At 41.4% G+C, this 15,040-nt stretch overlaps 1 protein-coding gene across 2 annotated transcripts in view; it reads right to left on the reverse strand.

The window, feature by feature from the left end:
- Positions 1-15,040, reverse strand: part of COL4A2 (collagen type IV alpha 2 chain) — a 145,212-nt gene that overhangs the window by 8,825 nt on the left and 121,347 nt on the right. For both annotated transcript variants that reach the window (XM_068927428.1, XM_068927421.1), the window contains exons 29-41: positions 14,035-14,256; positions 11,585-11,746; positions 10,724-10,894; positions 9,756-9,899; positions 8,279-8,404; positions 7,729-7,910; positions 6,771-6,834; positions 6,208-6,282; positions 5,475-5,582; positions 4,420-4,527; positions 3,106-3,177; positions 2,576-2,701; positions 1,024-1,140 (exon numbers count right to left, since the gene is read on the reverse strand). In XM_068927428.1, the coding sequence (XP_068783529.1) occupies positions 1,024-1,140; positions 2,576-2,701; positions 3,106-3,177; positions 4,420-4,527; positions 5,475-5,582; positions 6,208-6,282; positions 6,771-6,834; positions 7,729-7,910; positions 8,279-8,404; positions 9,756-9,899; positions 10,724-10,894; positions 11,585-11,746; positions 14,035-14,256 (1,677 nt within the window). The remainder of the gene's footprint in view (positions 1-1,023; positions 1,141-2,575; positions 2,702-3,105; positions 3,178-4,419; positions 4,528-5,474; positions 5,583-6,207; positions 6,283-6,770; positions 6,835-7,728; positions 7,911-8,278; positions 8,405-9,755; positions 9,900-10,723; positions 10,895-11,584; positions 11,747-14,034; positions 14,257-15,040) is intronic.

A 15,040-nucleotide genomic window follows, 5' to 3' on the forward strand; every position in this document is an offset into this window, starting at 1 on the left:
AAACCCAGCAGGTTTCTGTTCAGTTACCTCCTCTACCTGATCCGATATGTAGATTTGGACCTTGTTTCCAAGGAGAGAGGGACTTACTAACCAAGGTTTTGAGTGGGGCAGCTGTCACTCTGCCTGTTAAAGTTGGATCATGTGTGGATAAGACCATGAGATGGACAGGGCCAAGTAAGAGATGACTATGTTTATCTCAGCATTTTAGCAGGGAGATGGTGTTCTGGTTCCTACTCTCCTGACTGCTTCTTTTTTTTTTTTTTTTAATGCAATGACAGTCTGGGGAATGGGAATCAGTATCAAGAGTTAGGCCAACTAACCTTCTCTTTGCATTCGAAAACTTCTTGGTTTCACAGCTAGTTTTTGCTTATTTTAAGTTTTTGCTGAGTTTACATTAACACTTCTGTATGTCATATAAAGGCGACACTGGGACACCTGTAACGTCTGCTGCAAGCACTGTGGCCCTGAAGTCTGAGATAGTTGCGCAGTTCAACAAACAACAGGTATATCAGCTTCCAAATATACAGAGCTACTGACTGGTTGTCCTATGGGTGTGAGAGAAGCAGGCTTGTGCATGGACTTCTAGAAAGAAGAGGAGGTAATACTTTCCCACATAATATAGTTTGCCTAATAATTTAATGTAGGAAAATTTTATGAACGATTAATATAACATTCTCTAGGCTTGCAAGCCCGCAACAGACCCGAAATTTTAAAGTAGTAAGTTAGCGTACTGGTTCTGAAAGCTGTTAGAGAATTTTGGATCATTAAATCTGTTATTTGCATGAAAATCAAACCCATCCAAGACAACCCAGAGGAACTGCCTTTGCACTGGAGAGTCTATTCCTATTTTAGATATCATTAGTTTTCTCTAAAGCTTATTCATGGAGTATCAAGACATGTACTTTCGTGTTGCCTTTAATAGGGGTGCTTTACTGTATCAAGACTAAAATCACAATGACTGCTGTTGCTAACACTGTACTTAACCTTAATATTGTTGTCTGAGGGGTGCAAGGCATGAATTACCTGGCACTCCGTCTAGACCTGGAGAACCTTTATCACCAGGATATCCTGATATATTTGAAATCCCAGGAGGCCCTGGAAATCCGTCCTGCCCTGGAAAGCCAAAGGGTCCTTGGATTCCTGAAAGGAAGAGAATAAATAATCAGCACTGAAGGGAAGACGCGCAACTGCAATTATATGGACTCACGTTATACTAAGTATAAAGAACAGGATTTTCAAAATGAAAAACACCTGCAGCTGCCACTCATTTTTGCTTTATTTTTGCAGACTATGTTACAGAGGTTTTTTTATGAAAAAAAAAAAAGACATCAGTTCCAAAGTTGTATAGATAACTAACTACATCTCACTGTGGTAATAATTTTACGCCTCCAGGTAAAGTATTTTTTTAAGGTAAAAAGTATTCTCAAAATATCCTAGCTATATGAAGCAGAAAATAAAGCAGCTTTGTACTTCTGTGTCCTTTGGGGCCAGGGATCACAGACCCTTAGGTATTTTTGGTTCAACTAAAACAAAACAATCTGAATCTAAGGAAATTCTCCCCAGATGAAAACTGTTAATCAGCCCACCAATGACAAATTATCCTTTTGAATGGAAAACTGATAGACTGATGCAAGTTGTCAGGAAATCACAAAACCCTTTTTGGTTAGTCAATATTTTAACACAAATTTATAAATATTTAATCCTGACAAACCAACATGAGTGAAATAAGCTAAACAGCTGTTTCTTCCAGGACGTGGTAATAAATCTCGAGTGGTGTTTGAGAAGATACAGCACGTTAGTAATAACAAAGCATAATACAAATAAACTGGAATAACACACTGAAGAAAGCAGGCAGAGGCAGTATGGTTATATGAATATGCCAGTTCTTATTCCTTTCAGAGCCAAAATTTTGGAAATTTTTTTTTTTTTTTAAAAACTGCAGTCAGTTGATTCATCCATAACGTCAATCTGGTGGGACGTCTCCCTGATGGGAGTCGAACCTTGCTGGGATAATCACTGCTACAGCAAGTGGGGCTGAGCAGGAAAGCTGTGTGATTACACAGCATGGGAGGTGATGGCATGAGCAAAGGGCTGTGCATGAGGACAGCGCACGGTGGGGGATCAGGGGTACAATCCCACAGTAACGGACTGAGAGGCTTTCTGAAGAAAAATAAACTTGGCAGGATTTGCAACAAAAACAAATCCCATAAGCACTGGTGTAACTGGAGCCTCTTCATGCATTTAAAAATAGTGTGGGAGCTGGTGGCTGGGAGCAGCCTCCAGCCCTTGTAGGACACTGAGCTTAGAGGGTGCTACAAGGCGCTGCTGCTCCGGGGGGGAACCCAGCCTCGTGTGGACGGGGTGGCTTGTGCAGCGTTTAGCAAAACACATCTCCCCTTCTGAGCAAGGGTTGCCTGAATAATGGCAGTAAGTCCAAATAATGACCTTCCCCACATCGGGCACTGCTCCTGGAGCTGTTCTGTACAGCTGTCTATACGATACTGTATTTCATGAGATTTTTGCACACTCACAGCTGAAATGAGAATAAGTAAATCCCATTCCCCAGAGTACGAACCTGGAACACCTCTGTCTCCCTTTTGGCCTGGAGGTCCTTGGTTGCCTTCGACTCTGCTTGGTTCTCCTGCTTCCCCTTTGTCACCGACAAGACCTGGGAAGCCTGCACTGCCGTAGTCATCTGGACCTGTTGTGGAGTTGTTTACAATTAAGCAAAAAGCTGAAATGTTTCTGGATGTGATAAAAACTCAACGTGCTAATGTACATGTACAGAGCATGCTCTTTTACTAAATACACAAGCCTGTAATGGAAAAAAACTAACGGTCATAGTGCTTTCACTTTACAAGAACAAAGGAATTATGATTTGAAGTTGTCGTCTAATTCATCTGTGTTGCAGCACGTAAAATGTATTCAGTTGTTTCCCAAATCCCACAATAACAAGGCAAATTCCACCAGAGCCTGACACGCGCATGGGCTTTGCATGACACAATTAAGAAAGCCACGTTGCAAAGATCTCACGCATCAAACTCGCAGTGTAATAGCCAACACGATAAAGTGCCTGTAAACAGGCTGAATAAAATTCTCACTTACCTGGTGATCCTGGTAAGCCTTTAGTTCCTGGTAAACCATGTAATCCACTGATTCCTCTTAAGCCAGGTAAACCTGTTTAAAAATTACACTCACGATTATCTTAACAGTTTGTATAAGTCTGTATACATTCTTTGGCAAAACATTGACATGCTTGATTAACTATGGTTCTGTGTCAAAATCTTTTATATTACATGCAAATGAATTCATTACAATAAGTTTATTAAACAAATACGCTCACTCCATATTTTTTGATATTTTCTAATAAACTAACTATGAGATTTTTTTCAAAGAATCTCTGATCTATCTGGTAACAATCCATGAGTTCTAGTCTTGCTACCACAATTTTGCTAATATAATAGTTTTCCAAAATCCTCAAATCAAGACAATTATGGCATAATAGTACACTTCTAAATGTGATTATAATGAACCTCTCTTCAGAAGCAATTCACTGTGTCAATGAAAAAAAAAACACCAAAATGTCTAATAGCAGCTGCTACTGTTACAAGTAAAATTTAGCCTATCTACTTGTACCCCTCTAAGAGTTAAGCATGATGTTTAAGCTAGACAGGTATCTCTGCAATCAGTGGACAGAGCTACATAGCTCTGGAGGACAATTCAACCTTCCCAAACAAAAGTGTCTGTCCCTCCCTTCACTGTCTATAAAGGCAGCTTTCATGACCATATTAGCTTAGATTTCATGCAGATTCAGATAGATGAAACTCACTAAAAATAGGGCAATTTCTGGCTATCCTACAGACAAAAGCCTGCTTACTTTCGGCTATTAAGGGATCAGACCAGATTCTGTAACCTGTGACATAAACAGTTTCATTTTCAAATGTTGTCTATATTTTGATAGCAGAATTCTGTCCGAGTTAACACTTACCTCTCCAACTACACAAGTTGAATCAGTTAACTGTTTTTGGCGATGATATAGGACAACTGCATTATTTGTTATCTAATGCCACATTCTAATAGTCTTAACACTGTATATCACTACCCTTGCTGCATTTCAAATAATCTGCTTTTTTTCCAGCTGTCATGAAAAATGAAAATATTTACTGGAAGTTACTTTCCTGGTTGAGACGTCACAATCACTTACTTAACGTGAACCCCCTTACATTCCAGTCCTTCAGAGCACATGAATCACAACGTAACCACACAGGTCTTCCTTAATGCATCTGAACTTCACAAAGAATGAAGGCTTATTACAGGGAGCTACATCACTCTGAATTGCAGAAAGTCCCTTTTCTTCTTCTGCACCACAAAGCACATGCTCACAGTGAAATGACTGAGTAGCTAGAGTGGTATGTGTACCTGCTTGTCCGGGTAAGCCAGGCCAGCCAGGAGTTCCCTTGTCGCCTTGGAAGCCGGGAGTCCCGGGGCTTCCTTGCTGCCCTGGGGGACCGACCAGTCCTGGCAAACCTACATGACAAGTACGCAACATTGCTCATGAGCGTCTTTAAAAAACGACAGCCCAAAACGCTGACTTGTGCTATTGTTCTCACAGGTAGTGAAATGAAAGCTTTTTCCCCTGAAGTTACTGTATGAGATATGACACCTTTCATGCAAATGCAAAAAAACTAAAGAAAGAAAAGGTAGGAGAGACAAGGTATGTGAAAACAATTAATTGCAAATTTCATGTCTCTGACAACCTGAGAAATATAGTGGGTCTCTCTTATTAAAATAATAATTTTACTACCATTAGCACTTATAGTAAGTAATTTCCTTTGTTTGCATTTCAGTTTCTCCTTTTGCCCCATCTGTTTAGTCTTTCAGAATGGGAAGCTGGTCCAACCAGGACTGTTCTCAGGGAGGTACCTACCAAAACTGCTCTAATCTCAGCTGGAGTTTCTAAGCCCTATTTGACAAATATGTGGAACAGCTGGTCTGAAAGAGCATTTTCACGCTCTCCCTACAAAAAGACACATTTTTAAGTCAGAAGTTTATGATCCAGAGCAGAACCTGGCTTCTGTTTCCCTATATTCTTGTTCAGTCAGCCAATTAAACTGGTTCAAAGACTTCATAACTGGGTTCTGTGGCTTATTTTATTTCATTTATGTTAGAAAAGAACATTGAAATGCCCACTTCCTTGTAATATCGAGTAGCATGAGAATACTTGAGTATGCCAGCAATACCACACTTTGACTACACACACGATCACTATAAAAATGGAAAAAAAACGGTATGATCAGGGTTCATCTTTTGAAATTTCCTCCTAATAAGTTCTCTTGGGAGTTCAACATCTTTTTTACTACTCTTTACCAATTTATAGAAGGATCAATATTTTAAAAACTTAATGACTTTGGAGGGAAGATAGATTTTCTTTCTCTTCTTTACCAGTTTTATTCTTAAAAGAAAGTATATTTTACCTTCCTGTCCCAAAGAGCCAGGGATACCCTGGATGCCCTTGAGGCCTTCAATTCCAGGGAAACCAGGATCGCCTCCTTCACCTTTTTGTCCTATGTCTCCTCTTAAGCCTGCAACAACATAAAAACCACATATTCTCTCAATAATTTCTCTATGACTCTAAGCTAACAAGCATAACATCAATTGCCTACTGAATGGGCCCTGGTCTTGCTGCATATAGACATTCCTCTTAGTCAGTGTGCTTGTATAGCCTGGGAGAACAAATAATCTTCCATAGCATGTTAGCCAAAGTGTCATTAGATTTGTTTTTAGAAGTACTCCCCACATTGTGTGGAAAATGGCACTGTTATTAAATTGTGCTGGTTGTGCAGGGATAGCTCCAATTTTAATACACTACCTAACCCATCCAATTCAAAAACAACTTGACTTGGCCATCCTGTCTTACATAATTATAGCCTGATATTGCTCCTTTTGTCATCGATAGCAAAATATTATATGAAAATGTTTTACTAGAGTTTCATGTGATTGATGTTTACTGCCATACCTGCACTTTCAGTTGAAGAGGTAAACACAGCACATACTCATTTCAGTAAAGAAAAGATACATCTCCTCAGAAGCTGTCATGAGAGCATAAGTTCTGCAGCCATCAAAAGCACATGATAAGTGCTCTGTCCTTGCCTCTAGGGACTTTAATATGTGAAAATAATGCATCCAGAGTAACTGTGAAATTAATACCTGTTAAGCCTGGTATACCAGCTTCCCCTTTAAGTCCTGGCATTCCTGGTAAGCTGATGGTTTCTCCTGGTTCACCTATTTCAAGCAAAAATCAACAAACGAGTGGTGAAGCTTTAATTCAAGTAAATAACTTCTATTATTTTGAAGAAGTTGCAGTTTTCAAGGCAAACTTCACGAATCATTAACCTTTTAGAAAAAAGTGATGAAATCAAAAAAGAGGGAGAAGTTAAAGAAGGGGAAACAGAAGCCCCCTCCCCCCGGCCCCAGGATAGACTTATTCAAGGGAATCCATGTTGCATGAAATTAACCACATTAGCCTTTTCACAAATGTCCACATTTATTATATCACACTGTAAGACTGCTAAAACAGTCTTACAGCATGATATACTCATTTATGCAGTCTTAGAGTACAACACACTTAAGAGTCTCAGGATATGATATACTTATTTACTGCACCATACTCTATGACTGTTTTAAGACTCTCTGAGACTCTTAAGAATTTAATGTTGTGCATTTGACGGTTAACAAATAAAAAGAGCGCTTAGATAAGAGAACAAACTCACCTATTTCACCATGTGAGCCAGGAGTACCAAAATGGCCTGAAATGCCTGCAATACCCTTTTCTCCCTATCATATGATTAAAAACAGACAAAAGTTAACGAGGATGAGGATTTATTCAGCCTTCCAAGCAGCACAGTTTGGAATTACTGAAAAAGGTCATTATATTTACCATTTTTGAGCTTCTGTAGTACCTTTATTTCAGTCATTTGGCTGAAATCAGTCAAACCAAACCAATGCAAACCAAGTGATAAGTTGTGTTGGCAAACGGTTAAATTTGAAATTGGGAACATTATATTAGACATATACGGTAGTGCCAGTTTTGAATCCTGCAGTTCTCAGTTAGGAAAAAGTCCCTCTGAAAGCTAGAGGCAAATATACCCGAGAAAGGAACACAGTTTTTGAGGCTATTAAATGAACGGTTATGTGCGAGTCTGCTGTTAGGACTTTTACAAGGCTCTTCTTTTTTTTTAGTATAACTTATTTTGCTGTCACAGTAAATCATGGTGAACTGCTCAGATTCTGAGACTTTGTATTCTTAGGGCAAGTAACAGTGAGTAATTCATTGCAGTGGCACAATCAGCGCTGAGAGAAAGGCAAGAGTAAGCCTAGTGTTGAGAATGATTTTTACCAGCAGCTATGGTAACGGTACCAAGGAGCTAGAAGGAAGAATCTGGGTCCTCATCAGCCAAAAGCCGGTGTCCGAAATTTGGATAACGTCTCCCAACGAGAAAAGTAAGTTAAAGATTCTTAGGACTGCTTAATGAACAGTGGAAAGATCAAAGGAAAACATTTTTTCCAGAGAATGCCTTATACCTTTGGCCTATTTATTTAATTTTTACTGTATTCGTTACCTTTGTACTTTAGCTGTCAGGCACAACTGTAAAGGTGTGAGAGATGCTCACTAAATGAGCTGAATGTCAGCAAAAGGATGCTGTTATTCCCTCTCGGGCATGAACTAACCCTGCCTCCTGTGCTCCCAGGGAAGCCTCTGATGCCAGGAGAGCCAGATGGACCGGGATACCCTTTCAGGCCTGTCAGTCCTTTAGCACCGACGTCCCCTTTCACCCCAGCCACATAACTGGGATGCCCAGGGGAGCCGGGAGTTCCCGTCTTCCCAGGGAGGCCGGGCATTCCTTTGCTACCTGCAGGAGCAGAAAAAAAAAAAAAAAAGACTTAAAATACAAAAACAGGGAAGGCTGATATGCCGTTCATTGCAAGCAAAAGTTGTCATGCTAGTGGCCTTCTCTAAGCACAGAGAGAAAGCACCGCAACGCTCTAGTATAAAAGGGCAATGCACACAAGTAGCATAAATACAGAAAAGATTTCACTGGGGGTGGCTGCCCGGAAAACTCAGCCAGAAGCTCAGCGTTCATTATCAGGGACTTTGTTGGGTGGGCGGCAGCACAGTGGTACAATGAGTGAAGAATAATTACAGCGATAACTGAGGCAATATTTAGACACCGATCAATAGCCCTGAATGCGCTTGCTTTATTTCGCTCCGACCACTGACCTTTCAAGCCAAAGAATCCCTTTGTGCCAGTTTCTCCGACATCTCCTTTTTCCCCTTTAACTTCCATCAGCATGCCAGGCTTAAGCTCTGGGGGTTCTCCTGGGGGGCCTTGATCCCCACGGTCACCTCAAGGGAAAAAGCCAACCGTATTTATAAAAAAGAGTCTGGTGCACCGTGTTGGAAAAAGAGTGAACAGAAGAGCAAAGTTAGCGAAAAGTCTCGGGGTTAACGGAAGCTGTGGAAAACCTGCTTGTACAAAAAGTGACCTGTATCAATACAACATGTCAGCAGAACAGTGAAGCATAAAAAAATGAAAAATGAAAAAAGAAAAGGTTAAAAAAAAAAGAAAACTGAGTTAAACTGTTGTACATACAGTTCTGGGGAGCTGGACCCAGGCTCCTCTCTGATAGATAATTTACCTCTCAGCAGATCAGTTAGGTATCATGTGATTATAAAAGCCAAAAAGCACACTGGAGAAAGCACAGAAAAGTAGGTTAGTTCCTGCGAAAGGGAAACACTGAAGTCAAAGAGGGCTTTAGCAGAAAGGTTTGGGCAGAAGAGTGTTTGGATTTGTAAAAAGGTATTTATTTTGTTCCTCTTCTTTCTTTGTAAATTACTGGTGACAGCAGTAAACATCCCGAAGAAAGAACCCCAATAGACTGTATGCCTGTCTACAACTCTTTCTGGAGACAGGCCACCCACCTAGGCTTGTCTCCTATGATCATATAATATACTATAAAATCTTGTCTTCACTAAGTCAGATTTTTTGACTCGAGGTGCCTAAAAGTGATGGAAGTTAACCTGCATTTAGCTAGCAGCGTGCTGTTATCTTAGTTGCATTTTGCTCAGGTCTCCACTGACTTCCTGGGAGCACTGCTTTGCAACCTTTGAATTTCCGGCCAGTTTTACCTCAGTACCTATCTCTAGGTCCCTAGAATGAACATTTCGGCCTTGTGATAAAAAAAGGATTTAAAGATATTTCTACGCAAGCAGAAGAGGACTGAGTTACAGTGTTAATTTAATTTTAATTGCTACGTTTCTGCATTTTGTCTATTTACTGGCATGGTTTTCTGAATATTACAGTGCTGTGCCTTTGATCTTTGTCACACGCTTTTGGGTGCCTTCGCAGTGCAACTGACGCAAATTCTGAGTACTTTCCCCAAAAAGCACCTCACGTTTTCTGGCAAAAAGCTCTGTTAAAAGTGCTGCACGTGCCTGGGGGGGCCACTATCTGAGCTCAGCCAAACGGTGAAGGTGTCCGTCCCCAACCAAAGCATGTTACAGATTCACAGACAACCAACCTCTCCTTGAGCCTAAAATCCAGGCCTCTCAGCCTGAGGCCCATGTGTGAAGCAGACGGAGGAATTTCTGAGCTAAATTTACTGTGTCAAAAATGTGTCTTCTTTGTCTTTGTATCCTTGTAAAATAGTTCTTCATATGTGAAAAGCAAACACCGGTCACACCCGTCAGTAAATACCTTTAAAGCCTTGCGCGCCCTGTGTGCCTTTATCACCCTGAGGGCCAAACGAGCCAAATTCTCCTTTGATTCCTTTGATTCCCGGTCTGCCTTTTAGGCCGGTCATGCCTTTGAAACCATCGACGCCGGGCGAACCCCTCAGGCCTTTGAAGAAGAAAGGGGAAGAAAGTTGTTTACCTCACTCAAACAGATTTCGGCAGGCTAAGTAAACGTGAGCTAGGAAGGCAGGCCTACAACCATGTGAAAAGTTCAGTGCTGCAGCGCTGGTTTTGGGGAACCTGCAGCTCCCAATTAGGCACCCGAGCTCTCTGCGGGGTAGGTGCTGAAACACGGGGACACGGAGCTACCTAAGCAGTCTGATTCTTCCCAATGGATGAAATTGCCATATGTGTTTTTAGGCATGAACCTCCCCTTTCTGTTTCAGTCGCTTCCCCGTGGAGCTGAATTCGGCTGAAATCTCCGTGTGCTGCACACACCTTGCGTTATATATAGCACTTTCGTAGCTGGCAAGTGCGAATCTCACCTTCTCTATACAAAAGATTTGTATCCTGGTAATATTCAGCACTAAGGTCCTGCGTCTGTAGATGGCATCGCTCAGTGCGTGACTTGCCAGCCTTCAAAAAATTTAAGGGGAAGCTTTGGGGAAATATCTCCCTTAATTCCACTGAGAGTCAGTGGCCCTTGGACAAGGGAAAGACTTTTGGAGAGAGCAAATAGTAAAGACAATATATTTTTCAAAAGGAGAAATACAACTACCATTGCCTTCTAGATACGGCTAAATATCCCAAGCTGCCTTTTGGCCAGGTACAACACAGGGGGAAAGAGTTACAGTGATTCTGAAATACATTTGGCCTGTGACCGTAATTCTACTGTTTTAACAGAGTTACCCCAGCAGAGAATGTATCCTGTTAATCTCAGAAAAACCTCAAGCAATATTATTTTTTTTAACGCAGCTGTTACGAGCTTACCTTTTTCACCTGGAAAGCCATCCATTCCACTTATGCCAGGGGGACCGGTCACACCAGGTACACCTTGTAATCCTGGGTAACCTGTTTCACCTTTGTCACCAGACAGACCTTTCAGGCCCACAGGACCAGGAAAGCCTCTTTCACCATCTTCCCCCCTAGCACCAGGTGGACCTGTAGTGTGAATATGGGAAAAGGGAGATTAAAAGCATTCGGAAACAACTGACAACTTCATACGAGGTGGCTAGACAGGTTGAAAACTGCTACCACATCACGTTCAAGGTGAGGTGGAAGGATTAGGACGTTTTTCAGCAAAGAACCGCTGAAATTATTATGAAGAAAAAGCAGTTTAGCAATTATAACAACATTTTTCTTAGATAAAATACAATCTTGGTGTTACGACATAGATTAGTTCTTCTCAGAGGACAATTGCAAACCAATGTGGTTTGCAATTGCTCTGCCAGTCTGGCTCTGTACCCTCTTCTAACCTTTCCCTCCCCCTCCTCTTTAATTTAAGAATTAAGCCCTTTTTCCATGACGCAAGTCCCATTTTGGCAGCGCCATTCTCCCAGTCTGTTACCAGAAAGCTCTGACCTGGCCTGGCAGGTGGCTATAAAAGGGAAAGCAGCAGCCCAGACGGTGAGGACCATCACCACTCCCGCTGATACCTGCGATGTCACCATAATTTACAATCACAGTCCACGAGTGCCTGCATAATTACTGTCATTTTGCTGACTGAGAATTAAAGGACTGAGTTACATTGTGGCATGTGCCACAATCCCAAGGCTACCTTTCCACTGTGGAAACTGTATGGCTGCCCAGGCGTAGGAGGAGAAGTGACACAGGACAGCAGTAAGTGCCTACCGAGTGGTCCTTGTGGACCAGGCCTGCCGTCTGGCCCAGGATTTCCTGGTGCTCCCGGGAATCCATGCGTTCCTGGTCTTCCTGGCAAACCGACCAAACCAGGGAGACCTTGGGGCCCTGGATCACCTTTGGCTCCTGGCAAACCTGGATTACCATCTGCTCCTAAAATACCAGAATCATGCATTAGAGAACATAAATACCTAGAGAGCTGGTTATTATATATTACTTCACTAAGCAGGTGTGTATGCACTGTTATTTCAGAATACATTTTTCCTTCAAAAATTCAGTGAGTACAGGAAGATCAAATTAAAAGACTGCTCATTAGTTTTTAAACAATTGACAGTATGAGTACTAATCTCAATGTTTGCATCAGAAAGACTGACTAGGTCTGTCAAATGAATGGAAACAACTTGGCACCAGATGGACATAGGCAGAGCACGTTTCTTCCATTTTTGACTCTAATAATTCCTTAATTCCTGAACTCTCTCTTTATCTCTTTATATTTCATTTTAAGAGTTGAATAACGCAGCTGACTGCACTACAGAAATAATGTTCCATATGGTCTCTGAAATGTGGTAGGCAGAAATGGGAAAACTTATGGTAGACAATGTGTTCTAGTTTTGCGTTATTGCTCAGAACTTTTCAGGTAATGTTGTTACAAGGCATTATTACAAGATTCATAAATATTCCTAGCAAAAGGGCCCTGGCTCTACACTATTTAGTGCACTGAAAATTAATGTCTTTACTAAATAAAAGAAATGTGGTTATCAAGTCCTTTGAGATTAAAAAAGTAGTACCCGCTTTGCATTCAGAATGGAGAAGCAATAGCATATGAGACTTCAAAAGTACACAGCACATAAAATGCAGGTCAAGTGGGTCTCATTTCTTTATTCATGGGCTTTTTACACGCACTTTACAACTGAGAGGAAAATCAGGTCACATCAAGTGAGTTTCCTCAATAACAGAATAAAGATTAGAGCTCTATTCTGAAGGGCTAATGGAGTAGATGTGGAGTAGATGATATCAAAGAATCATTAGCTGTTTCATACAGAACTAAAAAAAAAATCCCTCATACAAAAAATTCACATGCTTTTGGAGCTGTTTGGCCAGAACTGCAAAGCACAAACAACAGACATGCTAATAATGCTTCTCCTCTTTGCTGTAACTATTTTTTGTTAGTTCTGCAAAAAGGCTTAGAAAGGAGATACAAAGTCATAGACTTTTCTTTCTTTTCAGTTTACGTTTTATTTTGAATGTCTTCCTCTTTTCAGACTGGTCTAGAAGCTTTAGTGAAGTTTTCTGCTTTTTTTTTCAAACTTACTACAGCTTACCACAATGCCACAGAGCTTCCTTCATTCCTTTTGTCCACTCTATGGCTCTTGCGAAGGTGAAATCAGCTTTCCTTGCTTCAAATCACTCATGAAAAATGATATGAGATCTTCTTTTCTTTTTTTTTATTTGTATTGGAAATCACGAGAAAACCCTCTGAAATGAGTCCCTGTGATACACTTTCTTGCTCTGAGTTACTCACACATTTACTATTCCTTCTTCACTTCTCACTTGCATCGCAACAGAGCAAGGGGGGACTTGCAGCCTTAAATTTAATTGCGCAACTGCTGCTGAAGCTCTGTAGCAGAGGGTGCTTAACTTCCATCTGTGCTTTAGAAAATCCCTCATAAAACTCAGAGAGATACAAAGTCAGATTTTTGTAGAGAAACTACAATTGTCTTTGTCTTCTACAGAGACTTTAGCATGGTTTTTAAGCTCTGTAAAACAGTGAAATGAAACGAACCCCCAAGTCATGAATAAATACAGAAAGTTATCTTTCACTTGTTCCACAGTGCCCAAAGACTGATCAGGTAAAAGAACTCATTAACATATTACCATAGGCTATATGTGTAATATCCTGCTAAGCTAATCGGACCTGAGAGGACCTCAGTTAAAATTTACAAACTCTGCATTGCAGCATCCTGCTATTCTGCAAGGCCTTATATTAACTGAACATTTTGGGGAGTGAGAAGTAAGCTCAGTATTATGCAGTATGTAAGTAAAAAGTCAGGATAACAACTACATTGGTCTAGCAGCATTACTCATGTTGTTACAAACTATTCCCTTAACTACAATGGAAAAATGAAGAATATATCTGAACACAATAAAGATGAGCGACATTTTGTGCTTTGGCATCATATCATAGCTGATTTCACTTGGTGCAGCGTGAAGTGCAGTGTTGGTCAAAACCAATGGATCTCTAGAAGCTGTTTGGAGGAGCTAGGCATTTTGATAACTAGGCAAGATATATCAGGGAGGGACTGGAGACCTTCTGGTACTGGGATTTGATGCTTAGATCATAAGTAGGTCTCATGCATCCTAACAACTCCACATTACTAGTTTGGCTACATTTATACCTCAAGCTCTTATTCAAACATTTCTTTACTTCTATTAGCAGTTACCTCTAACTCCTGGTACTCCTTGATCTCCAGGAGCGCCTTTTAATCCAGGGAAACCAGGCAGTCCAGCGTCCCCTCTGGAACCTGCTGCTGCTCCTAAAACTTCACCAGGAACGCCTTTCACTCCTGCCAGTCCAGGAGCACCGGATTTTCCTGTAAGGCCCGGGTGGCCCTGTAGTCCAGGTAAACCAGTTGGGCCCCTGTCTCCTCTGGGCCCTGTAAATCCTAGAAATAAAACGGTGATTAGGCATCACAGTGCTCACTACAAATGTTGCAGTTCAAATCCCAGAAACGCCATCATAATGCCAACTATTGTACATAATTACATATTTTGGCTAAAAACTCAGCGAAGTGTACATAAATGTTTTTTAAAAAGCATTTATAAGGACATTTGACCAAATGCGGAAATTGGCAAAACTTGCAAGACGTGCCTCAGGATGTCCACGTACTCAGTGCACAGGTGATAAAAGATCCACAGCTCCATGGATAGTCACTTCCATGCAACTATTTTGAATTGGCTATTGCATTTTATGAATACCTTATCCTGTTATGCCAGCAAAACTTTTCCCGTACACAAAAAGCTGATTTGATAAGCAGCAGGGGTAAGATGTCCCCATGCCCCTGACAAACCAGTGTTCCAGCTCTCTTGTGCTTTTCTCTAGATTAGAGTAGAAAACTCCTTCTGCAGAGAAGGACTTGGGAGTTCCGGTGGACAACAAGTTAAGCACGAGCCAGCTATGTGCCCTTGTGGCCAAGAAGGCCAAGGGGATCCTGGGGTGCATTAGGCAGAGTGTTGCCAGCAGGTCGAGGGAGGTGATCCTGCCCCTCTCCTCAGCCCTGGGGAGGCCCCACCTGGAGTACTGTCTCCAGTTCAGGGCTCCCCACTACAAGAGAGACATGGCACTACTGGAGAGAGTCCAGCAGAGGGCTACCAAGATGGTGAGGGGACTGGAGCACCTCTCCTACGAAGATAGGCTGAGAGAGCTGGGCCTGTTCAGCCTGGAGAAGA

The sequence above is a fragment of the Struthio camelus genome, chromosome 1, assembly GCF_040807025.1.
Source record: "Struthio camelus isolate bStrCam1 chromosome 1, bStrCam1.hap1, whole genome shotgun sequence".
Classification (NCBI taxonomy): Eukaryota; Metazoa; Chordata; class Aves; order Struthioniformes; family Struthionidae; genus Struthio; species Struthio camelus.